This window comes from Trachurus japonicus, chromosome 14, assembly GCF_045865225.1.
Source record: "Trachurus japonicus isolate A0001 chromosome 14, Traja_1.0".
Taxonomy (NCBI): domain Eukaryota; kingdom Metazoa; phylum Chordata; class Actinopteri; order Carangiformes; family Carangidae; genus Trachurus; species Trachurus japonicus.
The window spans coordinates 18,572,753-18,597,919 of NC_140920.1; the positions used below are offsets into that span (position 1 = coordinate 18,572,753).

The 25,167-nt window shown below is 42.8% G+C and overlaps 2 protein-coding genes across 2 annotated transcripts; one reads left to right on the forward strand and one right to left on the reverse strand.

The window, feature by feature from the left end:
• Positions 1-687: 687 nt before the first annotated feature.
• On the reverse strand, positions 688-16,762 carry gemin5 (gem (nuclear organelle) associated protein 5). The gene is made up of 28 exons (XM_085798223.1): positions 16,516-16,762; positions 15,478-15,632; positions 14,579-14,760; positions 14,336-14,487; positions 14,066-14,164; positions 13,776-13,908; positions 13,042-13,207; positions 11,942-12,154; positions 11,315-11,400; positions 10,314-10,396; positions 9,098-9,234; positions 8,482-8,555; positions 8,082-8,263; positions 6,916-7,055; positions 6,633-6,804; positions 6,332-6,538; positions 6,189-6,245; positions 5,970-6,104; positions 5,702-5,797; positions 5,232-5,369; positions 3,952-4,099; positions 3,641-3,760; positions 3,318-3,528; positions 2,728-2,994; positions 2,471-2,633; positions 1,829-2,288; positions 1,470-1,557; positions 688-913 (listed from the first exon to the last, which is right to left on the reverse strand). The coding sequence occupies exons 1-28, from the start codon at positions 16,655-16,657 to the stop codon at positions 749-751; spliced, it is 4,371 nt and encodes a 1,456-aa protein (XP_085654349.1). The 5' UTR covers positions 16,658-16,762; the 3' UTR covers positions 688-748.
• Positions 16,763-16,984: 222 nt separating this feature from the next.
• mrpl22 (mitochondrial ribosomal protein L22) lies at positions 16,985-20,064 on the forward strand. The gene is made up of 7 exons (XM_085798221.1): positions 16,985-17,058; positions 17,157-17,199; positions 17,836-17,971; positions 18,087-18,152; positions 18,798-18,875; positions 18,984-19,053; positions 19,772-20,064. The coding sequence occupies exons 1-7, from the start codon at positions 17,034-17,036 to the stop codon at positions 19,981-19,983; spliced, it is 630 nt and encodes a 209-aa protein (XP_085654347.1). The 5' UTR covers positions 16,985-17,033; the 3' UTR covers positions 19,984-20,064.
• Positions 20,065-25,167: the final 5,103 nt, after the last annotated feature.

The following is a 25,167-nucleotide window of genomic DNA, read 5'->3' on the forward strand; positions in this document are numbered from 1 at the left end:
AATTGGTTGATTGACAGAAAACAAGTCATTCATTTTGAAAATCAACTAATATCAACTTTTGTTCTAGCTTTTCTCCTTCTTACATCTTAATTTCTATCTAAGGCTCTGGAACTTAAAGTTAAACTTTGCTTCACTCATTTGATTAACAGGTACTCAGTTTTTCAATCACTGAGCAAAATGTCTTGTCAGAACACAAAGATGTTAAAAGTTGCAAAACAAAGCAACAGAGCTTCACATTCGAGAACCTGAATTGATAAGAAATGTAAAAATAAAGACATTTGTTGATATTTTAAAGAAACTTTTTCAGCTGTCCTAAAACAAAATGTCTCCGGTAAACTGAAGACAGAACGGAAACTACGTCTGACTGACCAATAATCTTGTTTTTTACAATCTAACCTGACATTTTCACAACTTTGAATAAGCCTGTGGTTTAGATATTATCCTGTATAATGATCCCTCTGGATATCTGATATTAAATCTATAACATATTTACTGAAGGTACAAGCACAGTATTGTTGAGAATCTCAGGCCAGTAGAAAATATGTTGACAATGGGCCGTTAATGGAGGACATGGGAGTAAATTAATTCACCATTAAGTCTTTCGACAAGTGACATAACTCAGCTGTAAGAGGTCAGGCTCCCTCACGCACATCTGGATGTAGAATCAAACAGACTCAGGACGCTGTATCATTTTGTTATTAAAGATTTTTTTTATTCAACAAACATCTGTACAGTGGAAGTGCTTCGTTCAGGTGAGGAATCGCTGGGCGGCTTTTAGGACAGACGGCGATGATCCGTATTTACGGAGCAGGTCTTTGGCCCTGTGTTGCATGGACTCGGAGGCAGACGGCAATGACTTGGTGAAGTGCAGGAGAACCAGGCAGCATTCGACAACATCTGGATGAGGATACATCTGCAAGGAGACAAGACACATGAAGATGGAGGCGAAGAGGTGTGGTGCATCCTTAAGGAGTTCATGAAAGAGGTTGAACACCTTATGCATATTTTTCAACATGATTTCATAATTCCCACAGGGGACTGAGTTTCCCTCTAGCGCCACCAGGAGGTTGACATTTACAGTTCTCAATCAAATGGATACTTCCTCCCAGGATCCCTTAAACCTTTCATCTGGTCAGAATTTAATTTTCCTTCATCACCAAATACCCAATAATATAACAAAAAATATCATCGCCATTGGTCTCAGCCCCACCTTGTCTTAAATGCTAATTAGCCAATTGCAGCATGCTAACATGCTAAAATTCAATAGAGAATGTAGATGATCAGTATGCTGTTGTTATTGTGAGTGTTTTAGCTGCTGTGACAAACTGGAGCCACACTAGTAGCTCATGCTGGGTCATTTGATAAACAGCAGTTCATACAGATGTTACAGATGGTGTTCACTTCCTCCTCAGGCCGTCAGCCTCTTTTAGCTGTAACTGACGTGTGTGTGTTGTGTACTGGGTTTGTACCTTGATGGTGTGTGGCAGGTCGGCCAGATGTTTCTGCTGCTCCGACATCTTGCTGGACAGAGAGAGGAAGGTCTCCTGGTCATCAGTCCTGAGGGGGAGGAGAGAGAAGAACGGTTGGACACCATGAGATCTTAACTATATAACATCACTGAGCTCATTTCAGAGGTCTGCAATAGCTATAAATTAAATTACCAAACTATATTGTCAGGTATCAAGGGTCAAAGTTGAGTGTGCTAACTATTTTACACTATTAACTGTGCATGTCCATGCATCAATGTACAAGCTTTGAACCCAAACATCATAAAATGGAAAAGAATAACAAATTAATCGGTCATCAATCATCGGTAATGGACCCTCACCCTCTGTTCTCTGATATCTGTGTGGACGTGTCGGTCTGTGTCTCCCCAGCGTCCAGCTGGCCTCCCTGGAATTGGCTGTGCTGCAGCACCATGGCTGACAGCCGCTCCTGGAGCTCTCTCACCGTCCTCTGAGAGGCCTGATACGCAGCCTGAGACTCACACAGGAGACCTGAAACATCAAAGTCCAGTTTGTCCAGCTCGCCGTTCGGCGAATGGACGCTCTCCCCCGACTCCGACAGTCCTCCGTTCACCACTTTGTCCTTCGGCAAGTCTCCAGCACTGGACTCGGCCGTGCCGTTTTGGACCTGGTGGTTGTCGTCGGAGCGGCTCCACCAGCGCTCGTACAGACGGTGGTAATGGACAAAGGCCTGCAGACTGTCGGCAGCAGCTGTGGCTTCTTCTTCTTCTTCTGTGAGGTGAAGCATTGTGGGATATTTCCTGGAGCAAACCATGACATCACCTGAAGAAGAGAGAGGGTGAGAGGAACTCAGATGGTGACGTGGCGGCTTTGTAATAATACACAAAGGCTGCAACTGATGATTGATGACTGTAAAAAGTTCTCTTGCACCAATGCAGAAATGCTTAATGACTTATTAGTGATTGATTTATTGATCAGACAAATGGACAGACGGCCTCACGTACCAGTAGGGAACAGCAGCCTGCAGAGTTCTGCAGAGACACACAAGTGTCCGGAGTCTCTTGGCCAAGCTACGGCCTGCCACTGCTCCTTTATCATTTGTCCACTATCATCCAGTAACCAGCTCAGTACAGAGCGGGTCAGATGGAGGGATGAATACAGCAGAACCTGAGGAAGAGAAGTGAGACAGAAGGAAGACAGTCAAGACACAGGAAATTATTGAAAAACAAAAAATCCAAGCTGCAGTCTGAGGACTCTCTACTTGTCTGAGGAGGACGTTGGTCGTGGGCGCTGGACTCTCTGCAGACTTCAGTTCCTGTAGGAGAGCTGTGGCGCTTTGATGTCCCGCTGACTTCTGGGAAACTCCGAACTGCTCCTCCCATACGTCTCTCACTCGGTCCAGGATGCTGACGTGACCCTTGCCCGGCGACGCCCACGGGTGAGCGGAGACGCAGGACTGAGGAACGACCCCGGCGTCAGCCAGCATCACAGACAGCAGCTCGGCGACGCAGAGGTGCAGCCTGTGGACCTGCAGACCAAGGAGATCATTGTTTATGTCCGTCACCTGAAGATTTCACATTGTTTCACCTTGAATTTTCTATTAAACTCAGCTTCTTTTTTTCAAGATTCCCTCTTTTATTTTTGAAATAATGGTCCAATATCCCAATTTTGAACGGTTTCTCCTGTCTGCACAAGTCCTGATAACCTTGAACACTCACATTACATATTCTTATGACGGTGAAACTCAGATGGTACATTTACTGACTTAAGAAAATGTAAGTAAAATCCAAAACCAACAGTCTTGTGTTTCTGATTTGAGTTTGTTCTGTGTGATGTTTTCTTGCCACTGACCATCAGACCCTCCTGTGAACTCAGCACCTCCTGGGCTGCGACCCAGTTCTCAGCACCAGCCAGGTCTTTAGCGCACCTCAGCGCAAGTGACTGAGCCAGAGCGACCTCCCTGGAGATTCTGGCCAGGCTGGCCGCCGCCCTCAGCGAGGACACGTCGTTCTTCCTGGCGATGACTTTGGCTGCATCGAAACTGGCGCCGGCAGCCACGTAACTGGGAGAAGAGGCGAAGCGGACGAGGAAAGACAGGTTTAGATAATGTTTGTAACGATATATACTTTTTTTTTTTTTAGCACAACAGAAAGATGAGATTTTCCAGTTCTCACCATTTGGCAGCAGCAGAGAAATGTCCATCCTTCTCCAGCACCGCGGCCCAGCAGGTGTAGAGCTCCTTGAGGACGGGCTCATCTGCTGGCAGCCTGGCCTTCACCAGAGCTATGGCCTCCCTGACATCAAACACACACGTCAATATCACCTGGAGATTCACCGACAACAAGAAACAAACTGCCACCATCTTGATATATTAAAAAATAAAAGTAATTGTCTTATTCATTTAACATATGAACATAAAACACTAAAATTTCAGTTTACAAATTAATAACTGTCCATTAGAAAGTGAAGGATCAGGGAGGTGAACCTGTAGAGCTTGTGAGAGCGCAGCAGGTCGACGGCCTCATACAGCTTGTTGACTGACAGCAGGTGGGACGCTGCCTTCAGGTACTGCTCCTGTAGGCACAGCTGCTTGACGTAGGCCTCCACCGTCCGGCTCCACACCTGGAATCCAGCTGGATGAACAAGTTTCAAAATCAGAAGCTGAACTGAAGAGTGTAGAAGAAGATTTGTCATGTCTGTTCAGACTGAAACAAGTGAAAAAGTAAGAAAAGCACTGAGCTGTGACCAGAGTAGAGCAGCTCAAAATCTGTTTTATTATAACATATCATAAAAAAATAAAACAAATGCCAAGAATTAGAGGAAAATACGATACCAAACATTTTTTTACTCCAAATTGTTAATAAAAAAATATCTAGAAGGGGTTCTTGACTATTTTAGATAACATAAAGGGATAGTTCAACATTTTGGAAAACTGGCCCATTGCCATAATCCCTATAGTCATAGGAGTAGGTTCGTTACCTTTAATTGTCAGTGTAAGCTATTTTTAGAACGGCGGAGCAGAGCCGCAAGCTGCTCAGAGCCACGCTACGGAGGCTCATGGGATTTCTTGGTTTCCCTCATCAAATACACAATCCAACAATCCAACAACTCCAAAACGCTCTCGTGGACAAGTTGTGACCTGCACATTCACCCCGCTATGAGATAATAACGTAACGTTACGAGACAGAGTTGTTTTCAAGGTAAACTCAAGCAAAACCGCTGATGCGCATTCCTGACGGGGGCAGTTTTTCAGCAAGCAGTCTGCATTTACCTCGAAAACCTCGAAAACAACTCTGTCTCGTAACGTTACGTTATTATCTCATAGTGTGGTGAATGTGCAGGTCACAACTTGTTCACAAGAGTGTTTTGGAGTTGTTGGATTGTGTATTTGATGAGTGAAATCAAGAGATCCCATGAGCCTCCGTAGCGTAGCTCTGAGCAGCTCGCGGCTCTGCTCCACCGTTCTAAAAATAGCTTGCACCAACAATTAAAGGTAACGAACCTACTCCTAAAACTATAGGGATTATGGCAATGGGCCAATTTGCCAAAATGTTGAACTATCCCTTTAAAGCATCATTAGTCAAAATTATGATTCTAGGATCAGAAATTGTTTCATACCAACTTTTTAATGTGATAGAAAAGCATTATTTGTTGAAAATTTTGAAGATATTAAAAAAAAAAAAAGATCTTGTACTCGTTGCTGTTAGATAATTAAATAAAACAGTTCAGCATTAACACAAAATAAGTCAGTATTAACGTCATCACCCATGGGAGCGATGGAGAGCAGATGGTCACTCAGCTCTCCCTTCTCTGTTGCGAGCTGCAGCGCCCCCTCCAGGTCTCCACTCCACAGCCGCAGGTACACAACAGACTCGTAGTGACCGGCCTCCACGTGTCCCTCCTCTGAACAACAACACACACAGACACAGACAATGAGCTTTAACACAAGGTGGATATCAGAACTGAAATAAGTGCTGTATATCACAAACACAAGTCAATGTGTGAATGTAGAAAAGTAAACCTGAGCATTGTGACAAGGCTAATTTTACTGATGTGTCGGTTACACTTACACAACATTCACTAAAGGGCATTAACATTAAATTTTGCAAATACAACAAGAGAACAGAGGTTTTATGAATTGTGTTGCGTTAATCTGACACACAATAACTCAACAAGAGGAAACGGTTCAATTAATTCGACCCCAAGCTGAGGAAAAGTAAATAAAACACACTCACCCTCCGACTCAAACATGCGCTGCAGAGCTTGTCTGTCGGAGAAGAGGCCGAGGTGGATGTGCTCTCCCTGGCCTGGCACACAGCCTGCAGGGGGCGCTGGAAGTCAAACACACACCGTTTCAGTGACGTGACACACGTGCTAGCCCGACACCATCATCACTAAATGCTTTTCCATTTGTTTCTCATATCTGGTTTCAGTTAGACTATCAGCAAAGTGTGTCATGCGCAGGTCGTCAGGGTGATGATGCGACAGCACGCTCAGTCTCACCACTGTTGTGTGTGACGGAGGCCAGAGTGACACAGTCCTGCAGCAGCTCCTCTTTGGGCCGGTGGTCCATGGACGTACTGAGGGGCAGCATGGAGCGAGGTTTCTTCTTCTTCAGCAGGTTGGAGTCTAGAAACACTAACACACATACACACACAATCCTTCACAGTCACACACACAGCTTCAAAAATAAGTTGTATAAGGTTTAAGAACACACCGTACCTGGTTTGTCTTTGCTCTTCGCAGAAGCAGAGGTTTTTCTTTGTGTCTCTAAAGTGGCTGAAACAAAACATTACAGTTAATTTGTGAAGTTTTAAAAAATGTCCCAACCGATCTGTCACATCCGTTGTTTCCTGCTCCGTTACCTGTTGGAGGTACAGAACTGCTGGTGGAGCTGACCTCGTCGTCCCCATCGTCACCTGACTGCTCCTGTCCCGTCGCGCTCTTCTCTCCTCCTGTAACCGGACCTCCATTTGTCTCTGACGGCGTGAATCCTCCTGTTGCCTTCTTGTTCTTCTTTTTCTGTTTAGGATTAGCTTTCATCTTTTCTTTCAGATCCACCATCTTTTTCCCTGAGTAGTTAAACATGTGAACGTTACAGTCTAATCTGTTGGGTTTTGTCTAATTAGAGCTTCAGGTTCTGGATGTTTGAATAGTTTTTTTTACCTTTAGGTGGTTTAGTAAACTCTTGTTTGGAGACTGTCCACTCCTGCACGGTGAAGTCCTTCCCTCCGGTCCAGATCACATCTGGATCCACGGGCGACCAGTCCACACCGAGCAGGTAGCCGATGTGACCTCTGTAGTTAGAGAGCGGCGCCTCCTGCAGCACGTCCCACACCTGAACACAACGACATCCTCTCAGAATCCAGATGTTCCTCTGCAGTCATTTCCTTCAGACAGACTGGGATTCATCCGACAGTATCTTGTATTAATAATGCCCAGTACTGACCTGAGCTGTGCCGTCATACGAGACCGTGACCAACCGAGCCTCGTGGTGCGGGCTCCAGGCCATGCCGGTGATTTTAGCGGTGTGACCACACAGCCTGCGGTACGGCTCCGTCAGCACCACGGGGCTCTCAGGAGGATCCTCTGCACAGACACACAACACTCACAGTAAAACCTTCAAGACCTTTAAAATGTTTTACATCTACGCTGATATTCAGCTCAGAGTAAATATGATTTACTCCAGTGAAAGTTTTACTTTGCAGGCATTAGGGAGAAATTCTGAGGTGATGCAGGAAGAAGGAGCACCAGAGCTCTGGATGTCTTATACCGAAGAATTTTATGAGGCTCGATCGATCAAGGAGAACAGAAGAGTCATCAACACAACATGAGTGCGTGATGCCACCTCAATTCTGAGGGCCTAGAAAGGTGGAGTGAGCCTGAAAGGGGAGATGTGTTAACATCCTATTTGCAATTGTGCATAAACATTAAGATAAAGATTCACACCTCTTAGATAAGGGGAGAGAAACAATCCAGTGCCGGCGCCCATTACTGTATCAGCTCGCTCTACAGCTGTGTCTGGAACCCGACAAAGAGTGAGATTTGGGACGCAAAAGGAGGGAACATGGTCTTGGCATGTTTCTGGGGCAGATAACTGTCTCTAGCAGTATATCTCAGAAAGGGACATAGCTTTTAACTATAAACACAGAAGGTTTGACCTTTTATCAACAATTATCTAATCTTATTTTGATTCACTGTTGTATCATATTAACTGGAGGCTGCAGCAGTGTTGCTGCGTACCACGACCAACAGTGTGGTGAGATACAACTTGTTTTCTAGCTGCTAGCCTGACGCCCAGACGGTTTTGTAATGTTTTATCCCTGAGTCGTTCAGGTATATGTAAAACATGTGGCTGTAAGTGTTTGGATGGAGACAGTTCAGGGCACTCGTGCAGCCTGCAGGAGGTGGGAATAAGTTGTGTAAAGCTCCTTTTCCAGATGCCAAAATACCTCACATCAGACCTTTATTAATTGCCTATTTAGTGGGTTTACCAGCATTTAAAAAAACTGATAATATCTGCTAATTTGGGTCTGTTTGTTTTTTTGTTTAGAGTAGACAGTTGTTCCTTAGACATAGAGAGGTAATGTGTCTAATGTGTGTTTCTGGTCCCACCTATGATGGAGCGGAGATCGTGCACGTAGACGATGGCGTTGCTTGAGCCCGAGGCGAGCAGGCAGTGCAGCTCAGGCGGGGAGCTGTGGTCGTGATACCACCGCAGCGTGTTGATGATCTTGTGGTGCTGCTGGATGCTGCAAAGCAGCTTCAGACTGGGAGCCTGATAGACGTCGATGCACCTGCAGCGGAGACAAGAGTTTCGGACGAGTCAGTGGACCGGTCGGTCAGACGCTCAGAACGTGACCCAGTTAACGGAGCACAACCGCTCACACAGAAGCTAATCCATTTCTCTGTAGCCTAAAGACTCTGCCCTGACAGTGGACAGTTGGTCCGTCCCAGGACTCCGCAGCCCCGATGCTCTATTATAAGAAAGGTCAGGTCTGGCCCGTTCACTCACCCGTCCTCATTGCCGATGGCAACCACTTTCCCATCTGGCTTCCAGCTGAGGTCAGTGTGTGGAGACAGCTTGTGCTGTTGGGAAGCAGAGATCACCTTTATAACCTTTTCGAATCACCTCAATTTGCATTCAGACATGACACCCAGAGCCCACAGCCACAATATCTGCTCCATTAACGCCTCAACACTGACAACCTCACGTCTGATGACTTCTCAGGCGAGTGTTCAGAGTTTGTTACCCACATACAGGTGTTTGACAGGTTCTATTGTGGCTGTTACTGCTGGTTTACATGTATGAAACTGGCATCAGGGGAAACAGATAAATAATGATTTGATTGATACAATTGATTTAAAAAATGTCATTCTATGACAGTCAAACTATTTCCATCCATTTGAAACCCTACGTAGACCACAACTGGACCCTTGTGTGCTCACACCATCTAGCTGATGGAACTTACTTGCTCTGAGCAAAACTGAAAGTTGTCTCATAAAGTGTCCAAACAGAAACATGCACCATTTGCGTGAAAACGTATGCACTTCATAAACCACAGGCCATCCAACTCATATGACACCAACTACAGTGAGTTGTGCGACAATATCATCATCTTCACTCCTACCTTGATGTTGTTGGTGTCTCTGATCAGCCTGTCGATGTCTGTCGCCTCTCCGCTCAGCTTAGTCGGGTCGTGTTGCAGGATGATGCCTTCTCCGGCGCAGCTGTACAGACTGTAGGACGACTTTCCTCCTGATGCACCTGAACATCACACACACAAAATTACAGAATAGTTTCAGGCTCAAGGGAGAAAGAAGGTATAAAACAAAATTATTAAACCCTAACCCTTAAACACTCGAAGGGATAGTTCAACATTTTGGCAAATTGGCCCATTGCCATAATCCTCATAGCAGTAGGTTCGTTGCCTTTAATTGTCAGTACAAGCTATTTTTAGAACGGCGGAGCAGAGTCGCGAGCTGTTCAGAGCTACGCTACGGAGGCTAATGGGATTTCTTGGTTTCCCTCATCAAACTCATCAGATACACAATCCAACAACTCCAAAACACTCTCACGGACAAGTTGTGACCTGCACATTCATCACGCTGTAAGATAATAACAGAACATTATGAGACAGAGTTGTTTTCAAGGCAAATGCAGAGACTACTTGCCGAAAAACTGCCCTCGACAGGAACAGGTATCAGCGGTTTTGCATGAATTTACCCATTGGCAATGGGCCAATTTGCCAAAATGTTGAATTATCCCTTTAAGTTTCACTTCAAAGCTACTTCCAGTGTGAAAACAGACCCAGGTTATTAATAATAAAGAAAGATACAAGATATAATTGGTCTTCACTGATCTGCTTTATTAGATTTAGTTAAAGAGCAATGGTTGTCATCACTTTCATCTGTTTCTGCTCACTCAACAGAAAACAGCAGGTCTAAAACGTCTCGATTACACTGCATTTGTGCAAACTCAGAGGACTATAATATAAAAAAGCAGGAGAAACAGATTGTTGGCACAGCAACTGTTATATTTACAACTTCAGAGCTGAGAGACTGATACGCTAATCAAGATGTCATCTAACGACAGCTGGTAGAAATCAACTTCCTGCGTCTTAATTTCCCCACGAGCGGCCAAAGCGAAGGTGGTGTGAGCAGTAAGTATTTGTCTGAGCTCATACAATTACTGAGATGATTTTAAAAGGGCGAGCACAGACGTTTTAACTCTTTTTTTTTTTTGCTGACTCGCTGCTTTTCCAGCTTCTCGCCACCAGTGTTTTTGCTGGGTCAGAGCGTTCAGGGCAAACGGCAGCAGTTGCTAAGAGTTCATTAGGAACTTACCAAATGACATCGGGGGCACTGGGGGTCCCCAAGCCAATGTGTACACAGTTTTTCGGTGATAGGAGCTGGATATCTGAGGAGGCCTGGGAGGAGATGGAGCAGAACAAATGACCAGTCAGGAGTAAAGTACGTGGACGGCTCCAAGAAAATGGAACATCGAGGACCTCGAGGGGTTGTGGGAAGGATTCCCAAGGTCCCCTGTGAAAAACAAACTTCCTGACTTTCACTAAAAGTTTTACAACTTAAAGTGCAACATAAATCTCTACAGTCATCTGTTTTTGCAGTAAGGCGGGAAATAAACACTGTTTTATCAGCACATCGCTACATTTCTTTGCACACTAACGCCACCAGCTGCCAAACAGTGGAACAGCAGGAAACTAATGAAGAGAAAATACATAAAACACACAAGGATGAACCCAACCCTGACAGTTTCCTGTTATGTCATTCCTGCTCCCTCTCTCTCCTTCCCCCGATTTTCCTTGCCATCTCTACAACTGCCTTTAAATAATCAAAATAAAAAATTATCTGTTAAAAGAAAAACACTCAGTGGTACCTTTAATGAGCAGCCTATAAAATGTTTTTCAGCTAATTGCTAATTCGCTAGCTATCCTGCAAACAATATCAGCAAGCAGTTAGCTATTTTCTTAGTAAGCATTTGTTTGATAGCGTGCTCAGCAACATAAATGTCATGTTTGTAGATAAATAGCTGCTGTAATTAGTCTAAGTTCAAAGTTGAAAGAGGTTGTCATGTGTGCAGTGATTTGATTAACTTATCTATTTCTTTGTTTATTGGACAGATAATGCATGTCTGTGCATGTTATAGCTTCTACCCACACGCAGTTAGATTCCTCAACAGCTCGATGTAAAGATGTTGGACTGTAGTTAGAGAGCTTTTTTACATCTGCAGTCTCTTAGCAGGGGACATAAAACAAAACACTACTGGAAGACATTAGGTTACAAAACTCCAGACAAAGGCAAAACTTGAAAAGGATGAATCTCACTTGTTTGAGAATACGTCGTAGATTCCCACTTTCCCATCGTCTGTTCCAAAGGACAAAGATCCCTCTTTCCTCGGATGCCACGCCAACTGCGACAAAATAAAACGTCCTTTAATGCATCTTTATCTCAGGCACTTATTCGGCATTATCTCAGAGCTTCTGAAAAGAGTAATGGCTGAGCGGACCAATATCGTTCAGCCGTTGTCATTAACCTCAGACACGACTCAGGTTTCAACATTACAATGAAAAATTTTTAAGAGACTGTGTGTGGCCTTATCAGCAGCTCGGCTGAGGGATTTATTAAACAGTAGACTTTTTGACAGCAGAGAAATGTCATTGTTTTCTTTTTCCCGCTGCTCTGAGATTTTCTGCCTCTAATATATTTCAGGAAACTCATGGACCCTCACATAAAGACTAAATTAGTTATAACTACTACTGTTGTTTCCATCACTTCTAGATATATAGTGGGCTAATACCATAGATCAGTGTAGGCAGCTTGTTAATATCTTTTCTATATAGTTATAAACCACACAAAGTCAGTTACAAAAGAACACTTCTGTTGCTCTTTGTTCCTGTAGAAGTTATTCATATTTTCCTATGATAAATTCAGACTAAAACCAAACATCTTACCGCTGTGACCTTGGATTTGATGCCCTGCCAGAAGGACCTAATGTCGTACTGGTTCTGGGTGGTCAGTGTGTTCCAGACCCGGATCATGTTGTCGCCAACGCCCAGTGCCAGGCACCCTGTACCTACGGGGGAGAAGGTCAGGGAGTAGACGAAGCCGCCCAGGGTGGGCAGAGTCCAGCAGCAGTCCAAAGAGTCCAGGTCCCAGCATTTAATCTGGAGGATAAAGACAGTCAGGGTTGTTTGCAAATACACCACCCCTCTATTACAGCAGGAGCTTTTAATCAACCCATTTTAGCACAACATCTGGCATAAAACTGTGTGTAGAACGTTAAATTAGGATTAGACATATGCAATATCACCAGTAGGCTTAGAAGGTGCACTAGTAGGTGGATTTTGTAAATAATGGACAAAACCAAGCTAGTTGATTCTCCAGGTTCCAGTCCAACTAGCTGCTGAATTCATATTTACCAGATACAAGAGAGTGGTATCGATTTTCTCATTTGTACTTTCCTCCAGAGAGATAAATGTAAGGACTAACACCACTGCACACAATCTAAATGCTAAATTGCCTATGTAGCAGGACCCAGCAGCTAGTTAGTATAGTTTAGCACAACGACTTGCATATTATGTTTTTTGTAATAAAACAATCATGTTAGTTAGAGTTCTTCTTCTTGCTAAGCTAAGCTAACAGACTGCTGGCTGCAGCTTCAGATTTGATGGACAGACCGGAGCAAGACTTCTTTATTTTCTGAGACCAACCAAATTTACTTAATCCCCCACCCCACCCCGAATCCCAACCTTCTTTTATAAAACCACAGACTTCCTGGCTTGAACTAAAGGTCAAATATCTCCTGTTACTCAAAGGTATTCATTTGTAAAAGAGCGGTGTAAGCAGGACTGAAACCGCTGTGAATGCCAAGCAAGGACTGACTGATGATTTGGTATTTCAGCTCTAAAAAAAATCTCTACCTGGCCTGAATGAAAGGTCATCAAAGCCCCATCCAATAATACATTAATATATATTATACAGCAAACCTAAAAAAGTGAACTTTCTGTGTGTCAAACCAAAGGTCGTTAAACACTCCTGCTGTGGGACTCACCTCTCTGTCCATGGAGGTGCTGATGAGCAGCTCTCTGTCGTCCTGCAGGTAAACTGAGCTCATGTTGAAGACGATCCTGCTGTGGTTCTGGCTGTCTGAAGACGTCCCCAGCAGAGTCCACCGCTGCTTCCCTGACTTGGTCAAGTCCCACAACACCAACTCACCACTGAGGACACACAAAGACACAACGCACACAGAGATATAATCTCATGCAACCTCATGAGTGATTTCAACTTTTGATAATTAATGTCTCTGTAGAGTATGCATGGTCCTTTTGTTTTGCAGTGTTTCCTCTTAACACATTTATATTCAGTCATTAATCAATGGAGTCAATAGTCCATACTTCCTATTATATGTATCATTTGTTGTGTATTTTATCCTGCTTATTCCCCATTCGGAAAGAAGACTCAACAACTACATTTCCTAATCTCAAGACAATGTCCTGCATTACCATGAGCCGTAAGAGAAAAACACAAACCATGCTGTCCATACTGTATGTAAAATATCTTGTAATACTTAATAGAAATCAAGAGGAAAACACTGTAAAAAAAAACAGAAAAAAAACTTGTATTTGCTTTAGGAACTGATACATTATGGGGTTATAAAACAAAAACGTCTTTGTTCAGGATTGTTTTTCTCAATCAGCACTTCTGAAAGCCACTACATACTAGCTCTGCTGTTATCATGTGTCATCAAATTGCCTGTGTCATCTAATTAAAAAGACGTGTGTTTACCCGAAGCAGCTGGACACCAGTTGTGTCGGCCGTCCCTTCGGCCAGTGGACGCTAAGCCAGAGTCTCTCTTTGACCCCAGGGTCGACAGCAGAGCCTCTTTTCTTCAAATAGGGCAGCTTCAAAGTCATCACACCTGCGAGGGGAGGAAAATTGGAGGACACGGTGATCCATCTTTCTTTTTTGAAAAAAAAAAAGCTGTGGCAGGGTGTGATAAATGACGACGACTCACTGTACTCCAACTAGAATCAATAGAGAATATAATTTAGGTGAAACTTGGCTGAATCGCTCACCTTTGCCCTTCACTGTGCTCCAGATCCTCACTGTCTGGTCTTTGCTCCCTGAGGCCAAGTAGCAGCCCTTCTCCTCCACTGCACGCTCTCCATTTGTTACTATGGGGTGAAAAAGGTGTTCATATATCAGATCAACTTTCCATCACCACATCAGTGCCCATTTTACTTGTTATTTGTCCCACCAATATCTTGCCATTTGTGTCAAAGTAACACAAACTGCTGCTGCACCAAACTGATATGAGACTGACGTTTCTATCAACCGACTGATACCTTCACTGTCCTCAGGTCGGCTGCAGAGCGCATCCTCGCCAGGCAGCGGCGACCACACCAGAGAATGGATCTCATCATCGTGTCCACGGAGACGCTGCATCACCTCGCCTTTCTTGCTCACGTCGATCAGCACGATCATCCCATCTTTGTACCTTGGACAGTGCAATGAGAGCATTGTCACAATCAGGAGCTTGTGATCAACTGTGGTGGTTTTTACGGAGCTGATGGCTGTGGTCGTCTTACCCGACAGCCACGATGTTCCAGCTGTGAGGGGAGCAGGTGAGGCAGAAGATGGTCCTGGGCTCGGGAAAGAAGCTGGCAGTATCTCCTGTGTTGTACCAGTGGCAGACGACGATGCCCTTCTCATCCCCCGACACCACCAGGTTTTTGTCCACCGGGGACCAGTGCACTGCTGAGACTGGGTTCTATTTGTAGACAACACAGTAAATTACTTTGTGCTCATGCTAACAAAATAATGTATTAGGCCAGATGCAGTGAACAGTTTTGTATCTTATAAAGGTCCACATGCTTTTAGTTAATTAATTTTACAGGAAATCATTGGGAAAGCTATATTTTTTTTGCCTCAATAAATGCATGTACAGATTGTTTGTTTCAGTCATGTTGCACAAAGACCCCCATTGTTCACTTGGACTGGATGGATGGAGGCCCAACCATCCCATCAGTCTCATTTTCCAGATCAAACAGAATACAGAAACAAATATATCTATCCCCTGAAGATATAATTTGAGGCAAGAATAATGACAAGAAAACAAATACCAGCCGCTTTGACAATTGTTTTAAAATGCCCTTCAGACACTGTATAGCAGCCAACGATATAAATCTGTTGAGCCGTTTGTTCCCCTGCAGAGTGAAAATTGTCCTCTACATCCTGTTGAGTTCCAATGGTTAAGTTTCTCTCCAGACTGGGTGAGCAGCCCAATGTCTCCATGGTGGCACCAAAATATGAAACCAAACTGTGTGACAGTGTCTGAACAGAGAAAAAAAAAGTGCTTTTGTCTCAGAGCTGGGAAATCTGCCTCCCACTCCTCCCACTCGCCTTGTGCTGCTGGTGCAGAGCAGCCTGCAGGGGGAGCCAGTGAGTTTTCTCTGCAGACATATACTATTGGGCAGTGAGACCTCACCTGATGAGCTGCATGCTCCTTTATAAGAGTTTTGTTGTCTGTGTCCCAGAAGCGAGTGATCCCATCAGCAGAGGAGCTGACACAGATGTGACTCTGTCCTGCGTGCTGGCAGAATGAAAACCCCGACACCAAGTCTCTATGGCCGACGAGCTCACCTGAGAACAAGAGGTTTGGACATCAGAGCCATCACAACGGTTAAGGTCACTAGACACTTAACTGAGGCAAAAACCAAATGTATCTCTGCAGAATAGACTGCAACCAACAAAACAGAACACTTTGTCAGGTTTGCAATTCACACTAATTCTTTCCATGACCAAATAATCTCTTAATTGAGTATTCTCAATTAAAGGGGGCACTCCACTTATTGTATGAATCATAATGAAGATCTATTGAGCTAGCCAAGAGGATTATTACCCTACATTAAGTGGCTGTTTAAGAGCTGTCTACAAACTGGAGGTGTGGACAATTTATTAGGGTAAATCTGATGAAAGATGCTTCTCCACTGCATTATGGGAATGCATCCTCTGTTTCTAGAGGCCCATGAAAACGCAATGATGAATCATAACAGGTTAATTAGTCTTAAAATGTGGTTTGCTGTTCTCCAGTCGTCAATGCAGCATCCTCACATTGTCTGTATGAATAATCACAATATTTAGTTTACAACTGAGCTGAAACCAGCAGGTTTGGATCATTTTAGCTTGTGAAATCGATTAAGAGGTGCACTGATTTTCTCTTTCTGTGTAATTAAGTAGTTGATCGTCCCTGCTCTGGATCAGGTCTTTCACCTTTAGACTTATTTGTTTTTTCTGTGGATGACGAAGTGATAAATCAGCCGATCATTTTCAGCGCTGGACTGTTAATGTGATTATCTCACTCAGATAGGCTAATACTGATATTTCTGATTCTCCGACCCCATAAATTTGGACAAAGACGCGACTTCTAGCAACGTTTTACACATTTTGAAGGCAGTTGCCTGACGGACTAACACCGGATTGAGTTGTGTGTCGTTTGTTAGCCCAACAGTGACAGCAGACTCACCTACGACCCTGCAGGAGGATGCAGACACCTCAATCAAATAAACGATGTTTTTAGCTCCGACGCCCAGTAAACCTCCGCGGCTGACATCACTGCAGCGCGAGCAGTACCAGTTGGGGGAGGCGGGCAGCGACCTCTCGTGCATGGTGCCTCTGATACTTTAAATGTATTATTTTCTCAAATAAAGTCTGAAAAACCAAAATCAAACTTCTCACATGTTACCCGCACTATCGTAGCTACAACATTTACTGCCGTACGGCAGCCGTGCACTGTCGTAAATCTTGCCGGTGTCGACTACGGCATCGTCGTTGGGTCAAACCGTGCCAAGTTTGCCAAATCACCTCACATGCACATGCCAATAACGTGAAGAAATAACGTGTTATATTAAATTAAACTATTTATATGTTACCTGAATGTATATGTTTTATTACATAAACATCGACGCCGGCGAATAACAGCAGATTCGCACTTGTTGCTGTAAACATCACGGACGTAAAGCGACAGAGTCGTAAAAATCCAACATGGCGGCTGCAATGACAGGACGTGGTGAGAGAAATGCTGTCCATCTAAATACAAATTTACCTTTAAATCACGCTAATTACAACTGACGACGACATTTCTAACAGAGTTATTCTTGTTTTCAGGCATGGCTTTTATTAGGAATATATCTTGGGCGTTACACTCAAGGTAAGATGTCGTTAAAGCATCTCATCTATGGTATGTATCTCACTGCAGAAGGACAAATGGTGTTCATAAGGGTGTCCACAAACTAACCCGTGTTACATTAGAGTTATTTTTGCATGAAAATCCTGACAATGTTCTGTGTACCGCACTGAAATACGACGGAAGGCTGTGGATTACTAGCATTACATTTCAGTCATAGGTTAACTTTTGTTTCCTCTTGTTCTACCCAGGCAATATTGATGCGTGTGTTTGTTTAACGTTACTATGAAGAAATATCGACAGGGCAAATTGCTTTTCTTTTTGGAAGCCCTTGTATAGCATGGCGATAAGGGTCAGGCCACATTGTCCGTACTCATACAGATACATCTGTATGGCATGTCATAATAATCAGTTTTCACCTAGGTGGGAGTAATTTTGAGTACAGTTCTGAACCTTTGTAGCTGAAGATTACATGTAGCATGCTCATTAGCATCTCTCAGAGGCACATAGCTACTTGGAATAGACACTGAGCAGAGTGATTGTATCTTTTCTTCTTCGTCAGACAATGATTGATGCACCACAGATTTTAAGAGCTGGCACAGCATTCACTGACACATCCAGTCACACACCTTTGTCCTCCCCTTTCTCTGATCTCTCCAGGCTACAGGCTCTGGGTGGCAGTCCTCAGCAGCTCTCGTGTCTGCACACAACCACTTCACTGGAATCAAAACACTGGGAGAGGAAGAACAAGACAGTGTATCCACCTCAACTGCAAGACGAGCCTCGCAGACCCGCAGTGAGTCTTTCTGATTGAGTTTGAGTGGTTATGGATGTGTATTATTCATATGCTGTGAAGGCATCTCTGTAAGTCTAAAACAAACACCTGATTCCTCCCTATCTCTTCTTCACAGGAGATCCACCACAGTAGAAGGCAGATAAAGTACAGCAAAGACAAAATGTGGTATTTGGCCAAAATGGTAAGAGCCACAGCAGTGATCTGTCTCAAAAACACCAGTATCAGAATGAGCATGCAGAGCATCAAACTGTATCATATTATCATATCTCTCCACTTTAACAAGTAATCTTGCACCCTTCACCTCTAAAGCCTCTGCTTGTTTGACAATTGTCTTTATGTTTTGTAACACTTGAATTCTAAGAACATGAACAGTCAGATGAGAGTAAATTTGACAAACCTGTAGGAAAATAACAGTGGTTACAAAACTACCAGTATTGACAGTGTCAACAAATCCTAATGTAATGCGTTTGAAAATCAGAAACATTTTAATATTGTCAATTAACAGTGTGAGATTTTTGTGCACATCTTTACTATTTTAACTGTATAAAGAAAATGTTTGCCAGAATTTTCAGTATTCTCTGTATTTTGATGCAAACCTACACATTTTGGGGTGTTTGTTTGTTTGTTTTAGTCCTATCTGTTGTCTGCTCTTTTTTCCCCATGGTTGTTTAGTTTATTGAGCCTCTGCGCTCTGGATTGACTAAAGCAATGGCGCTGCAGATACAAAGCAACATCCTCAGGCAGTGCAACACCCCCTGCTGTCCTAACAGCTTCGCAGCAAAGGCTCATTTTGTCTTTTCATCCCTCTGTTTGTTCTCCTCCACAGATCCGAGGGATGAGCATTGATGAGGCCATGGCCCAGCTGGAGTTCAACGACAAGAAAGGGGCGAAGATCATGAAAGAGGTTTGTGCCACTGAGCTTTCATTTATTCATGGACTTTTTTAAAATGCATTTCACCCTCCATCCCATTTATACATGAGGATGAATGTGACATCTCTTTGTTTGTTTCAGGTTCTTCTCGAAGCTCAGGATATGGCAGTCAAGAATCACAATGTAGAATACAAGTCCAACCTGTATGTAGGTGAGTGTCTGTAGCATTAAAGGCTTTAATGGGAAAACAGCTGTACAATAGAAAAACAACACAACTTCCTGCAGCTGAATAGCTAATTATCAATGGGTACACCCTGCTCTATATCTCTATAAAGAGATATGTTTGAACCCTCTCTCTGATATAACTGCTAGAGGCTTCAATCCCCATATTCCCTGCTGCTGGGAACCTTCAATAAAACAGCAGAAGATTTTAACAGTGTCTGAACACACACTGTCAGTGTTGTGGTTTTTCTACTTAAGGTGGAAGCTTAGGGCCTTTATTTTTTAATGAACAGTTCAACAGGCAAAGCTCATTTCCTGCTCACTAACAAGAAAAGAAACGGACAATAAACCAAATCTTCTGTGTGTCTATGGTATCCTGTATTTTAAATATGCAGTGCTATTTTAATGAGTAGACTTATTAAAACATGTATAATCTCGTATTACTCATCACATGCTGTCAGCAATCCTGCTAGAGGAATATCATTTTTAGAGTTCAGATGCTGTGCAGAATGAGTCATTTATGTGGAGTTTCAGACATAATTACAGATAAGCCTGGAGTCACTTCCATTTTTATTTTGACCTGTCTTCATTCAAAGGCACCTCCACAAAGTAAATGAGTCATAGTGTCCCTTATCGCTCTTTCTGTTTATCTCATTCGCCCACCATCCCCACCCCTCCACCTCCTCGTCCCTCTCCTCCTCCCACAGCTGAGTCTTACTCTGGTAAAGGGCGGTACCTGAAGCGGATTCGTTACCATGGCAGGGGGATGTTTGGCATCATGGACAAAGTTTACTGTCACTACTTTGTTAAGCTGGTGGAGGGCCCGCCGCCAGTAGTGGAGGAGAAGAGGACTGGCTTCGACCAGGCCAAAGAGTATGTCGAGAACCTCAAGAAAAGAACCATCATCCACAGCCTGTAGATCATGTGACTGAGCTTTTTACTGTCTGTCTCTATTGTATGTATATGTATCATTTGACATTTGTAAATAAAGAAAAATGACCGAATAGACAGTGAGACCTTTGTTTTTTCTTTGGTGTTTGTTTATGGTAATTTTCTACAACAGATTCTATGTATACATAGATTAATAAAATTGTCATTATTGTTAGGTTAAGGAAAGAGCATGATGTTGAGCATAAAGAAATATTCATCAAGTGACAAAGTATAAAATAATGTATGGTGACATCATTCCACACATGGCCCATTTTTCTTTTAAAGATAATTAGTATTTCTAGAAACAATTAGCAAATGAAATGAACAGCATTCATATAGTTGATATGTAAAAACTGATGGAAAGGAAAAGAAAATCAAATTGGGATAAAAGCGCTACTGGAAGAGAAGGAGGCACATCAGAGAAAAGAGATCATAAGGAGAATTTAAGTGCCAGAGATTCAGGATGAAAGAGATTATCCAGACATGATCATAATCAGGGGAATGGCTTCATTCTCTCTTTGAATCACTGTAAGTGTTGGTTTATGAGAAGTTTCACAAAAAAGCAGCTGCAGATAGTAAACCCAACATTTGCCAGTCCTGAACTTAACATATTGTTTCACATTATATGCTGATTGTGAGTAGGTGTAAACATTTCTTTTTAAGTAAAATTCAAAATTAAGTAGAGATGTTGAAGAAATGGGGCTGTGTGTAAAACCTGCCACCAGTGACCCTCCATTGTCAGCTCCCCTCCTTCCACTGCGGCTCATACCTGAAAACCACCTGCTTACATCTTACTGAGACTGTTTTGTACCACACACGCACATACAAATTGAGTCCCAAGTGTTTGTGAGTCAGTCTGTCACTGCTTCACTGTGATGGGTTTGGTGGTTGTGTTAGGGTGACAGCAGTCACCAGAACTCCTCCCTCCGGGTCCGGACCTGTCAGCCTCGCTGTTCTTCATCCCTTCATTTCGACGGACACGCTGCCTGCAGACATTCTCCCAGCGGTTGTCACATAAAGGCATCAAACAATAAGCTGGAAGTGATTGGCTTTGCCGGGAGGCTGTAGTCCAGAGAAAAGACGTTTTAGAAATTAGATTTCATTGGCAGAGGTAGTCATGGAAATACAATTAAAAATACAACAGTAATTTTAACATTAATTTTAATTAATGTTTAATTGCACTTCCTATTATCTTTTTAATGTTTTTCTGTATCTAAAGACAGACATAATTTGCTTATTCATGTATTTTGCTGCTTCCTTGGTTTTGTATTTAATCCCACAGTGTCTAATTATATTTTCCTACTGAGATAGGAGGGATTTTTATGTTTTCATTGATTCATTAGCCTATTTGCATTTCTCAGATGCCTACTAACCATTATTACCTGTTATTCTCCTAATAAACTGAATTTAGAGGAAGACAAAGGAACACTTCAGAGAACAAACCTTGGAATTTGTATTTTCTAAAGGTCAGTGGGTGTCTGTGTTGTTAAGGCCCAGAGCTTCGGTCTCTGCTGTTCCTAATTGGCCTTTAGCTTTCCTCTTCCCTGTGTGAGTGATCCGGCTCATGTGTTTGCCCGTCACCATGTCCCCTCCAAAGCCCTCGTCAGCTCAGAGCAGCTCAGAGTGTATTTTCCAATAAAATGCCATATGCTGGCCCCAATTTCAGCAGACAAGTGCCCTCAATCTCAGGTTTGAGTCCGACTCAGTCCCACAGCACAAAGCAGCACCAACTTCTGAAAAGAGCAAAAGGGCTTCGTCTTCCTCCTTATTTTTCCTTCTTCTTGTTGTTCTTCTTCTACCAGACTTTTCCTCTTTCCTCCTAGTCTCCACCTCCCTGAGCACAAACACGCTGAAAACATTAAATGTGTTTTTTTAATTTATTTTTTTTATTTTATTTTACAGTTTTCCCTACAGACACTCATTCAGTGCTCTCGGGGCAGTTTTTGCTGGTTTTTTGCTCTCGCAAACATAAACCTAAAGATCCTATACAGTAGGCTATATATTATTGTAGATGTCCATGTTTAGTGTGATTCAAGATCTATATAGGTATCAAAGCCTCAGTCCACAGAAAATTGCACGCAGCCTGTATTCAGAAGAAACTGAGACTGAATACCCGCTGCCAGGAGCCTGTAACTTTATGATGTCACAACAATGCAAAGAATGGGCTCACTATGTATTTAGGATTTGGGTTCTCTGATAGCTTTACCTGAGATCTGCTCTATTTTGATTCACTTTGAAAACAGTCAGTCAATCAGGGGAGAGACGACCTGAGCTCCAGAGACAAGCTTGAGAGAGGAGAAACTACTGAGATTGTTTTTTGTTCTTAAAACCACAGATCTATCGCCTGATGGATAAACACTTAATACAAAAGACAGAATAAGTGTCCAATATGGGATCTTTAAGGGCTAACTGAATGTTCACTTAGTTTTGGTCTCTCTCTCTCTCTCTCTCATTTGAACAGTAGAGACAGATTCATCCTAGCATGAAATATGCTCCCTGGAGGACTCACTTTTATGGGCCAAAGCCTTCGGAGCATCCATCTTCTAAAATGGGACATGGCAGAGTTAAACAATGGACTTTTGGTGATGCACAAAAAATCTGACTTGTCCTCTGCCCGGTTGCTAATTAACCAAATGAATCCCTGTAAGCAAATGGAATTAAACATTGCTTTAATCACTACAATAGATCTGCAGCTCAGAGTCTGTCTGTTTTTTATTTGTTTTGTTTTTTTGTTTATTTTTCCGAGTGAGAAACCTGCTGAAAAGCTATGGTCTGACTGGTTAGTAGCTGCTTTAAATAGACCAAGACTAATTGAGAGATTGAATGAATCCATGAAGTCAGTTAACTAAGCAGTGAAGCATTCAAGGGCACTGAAGGAAAACAAAAAACAAGAAAAATACTGCATTGACTTTTGATTTCCTTCTCAGACTATAAAAAGACAACCAAATACAAACACACACACACACACACACACACACACACACACACACACACACACACACACACACACACACACACACACACACACACACACTTGTGTATGTTGTCTCTCCCAATTAGTCTGCATTGTACAGATGACTGCCTCTGCCCGGCGGCTACAGACGCACAGTTACACACTGAGATTGAAGTGAAAAATGTTTGGCAAAGCTTCGGCCAATAAACCTGAGAGGTTTGGGGTCCATCTGGGCTTTCTGTCAGATAAGAGCAAGTTTCAGTGAGTCATTAGTGAAGGGGCAATACTGCTGATTAATGGATGTTAAGATACACTGCCATTTGTGTGTGTGTGTGTGGGTGTGCGTGTCCAACAGGGAGGGTGAACAGCCTATTGAGAAAATGTGTGTGTGGTTTACACCAGAGACTTTGTTTACACTCAGATTTCAAACTAAACTTATTTTTTTTAGAATTTACGTTGTCTCTTTCTTCTTCTTTTTTTTTCTTTCGCTAATCATGCTATTCTGATTTTTTTTTTTTTTTTGCTATACTTTAACAAAAGTCCTATTTACCATGTTTCTGTATGGCTTGAGGATTGTTTGGTCAGATGACTATTTCCAAGCTCAAAAATGAACTTTTAACGGAATAATTCAACATTTACTGAAGTTTCTGGGTTCTGGTCAGGTTAGACCTAAACTGTCCATACGTACAGCAGAAATAAACATTTTTACAGCCTGCATGTACAAAAACTGTTTTAATCTAGAGCTAATAATATGACTTGGAAGTGGACACTTCTTTGAGGTTAAGCATAATTCACTGTCAACTCCAAGACAACTCCTGCAAAACTTTTGTTTTGTTGTGTGCTTTGATGCAATGTCTGTCAATGTCTGTATTTTCACTCTAATTTACCAATAAAGACATCAGTATCCAATTTATCACATATGTGATTATGTTAGTGTCTCCCAGTAATCCCAGTTCCACTCCAGTGAGAAACTATTCTTCACCATCAGCCGTCTACCACCAAGGTTGTAATGCCTCTAAAATAAACAAATTAACAAACAAGAAAATGTGACTGCAGAAATAACACATCAGCTTCACATTTGAAAATGGTTTTGTCTTGAGTCACTGGTGAAACATTTAGTTTCCTCCACTGTGGTTTCAGGAGAAGTAACATGAATAAATGATCAAAAATGAGACACTAAACTTCAGCTGTTTGCCCCGCCCTCCCCTCCCCTTGCACAACTACCACCACCCCCCACCTCAGGGATACCATGGTGGTGCTCAGTAGTTACATGAAGTGAATTATGTATGGTCTCGAGCTCATCATCCGCCACCAAGACAAGAAAAATACGTGCTACCAGTGCTGGGAATTATTTGCTACAAAGAATCAAATCCACTCAACTTTATTATTCATGACGGGTGAAACTGCGCATTGTAAATATTCTGTAGACAAGCTCACGCTACACTGCACAACCCTGGCCACTACACATACCTGGATAAAACAATGAGATGTCATGATGCCTCCTTTCATTTGTTTTTAATGTCGCTTGTCGGTCATTGTGCTGTGCGGCCCAGAGGAGGCTCAGATTGAGAAACAAATAGAAATCAGAAGCCAGTTTTGCAGGGAGTGCCTTGGGGTGTTATTCATTTCCTTTTAACTTTCCCATTTTATGTTCTCTCTCTCTCTCTCTTTCTCCCTGTCTCTGTTGGTGTGCAGAGAACGACAGCCACAAAATGGTGTTAGCTCCCAAATGAAAGCTTCGGCACAAACACCACGGAGCAGGCTGCCTGCTGGCCCGCACTGGATGCTTTGCCCTTGAGAAACAAATCCAGACACGAAACACTTTGTTAGCTCTCTGGACAGCCTCCAATAAAACGACATTCACCTCCTTTTCCACCAGAAAAAGTTCACCGTCTTTATCTCTGTAAAAGAAATGCATCTGTTTCTAAGAAAAGACAGGGAGAAAGTAGCAAAAATAAACAAATGTGAGCTCAGTGTTTTGGTTTCTATTGGAAACAACAACAGCATTTTTTCTTAAAGATGTAATATCCGCATAACACAACAGATACATTACTTCAGATCCTTGGATCCATTCAATCTTTAGTTTTAGCCTTGTAGCCTATACGCTTGAATGGAGGTTGTTAAAAGTGAATTGATTCCTTCATGATGATGCCGTCTGTGGTCACTCGTGTCAGATTCCTCAGGAGAAAATCAACTTCTGAAACTATTTCTGAAGTATCA

Coding starts and splice junctions, on each gene's coding strand:
- gemin5 (XM_085798223.1), bottom strand. CDS start 16,657: ATGCACGAGAGGTCGCTGCCCGCCTCCCCCAACTGGTACTGCTCGCGC. Junction 15,633..16,515: donor ATCCTCCTGCAGGGTCGTAG/GTGAGTCTGCTG, acceptor TCTTGTTCTCAG/GTGAGCTCGTCGGCCATAGA. Junction 1,558..1,828: donor CAGATATCAGAGAACAGAGG/GTGAGGGTCCAT, acceptor CCTCCCCCTCAG/GACTGATGACCAGGAGACCT.
- mrpl22 (XM_085798221.1), top strand. CDS start 17,034: ATGGCGGCTGCAATGACAGGACGTG. Junction 17,059..17,156: donor GGCTGCAATGACAGGACGTG/GTGAGAGAAATG, acceptor TCTTGTTTTCAG/GCATGGCTTTTATTAGGAAT. Junction 17,200..17,835: donor TCTTGGGCGTTACACTCAAG/GTAAGATGTCGT, acceptor TGATCTCTCCAG/GCTACAGGCTCTGGGTGGCA.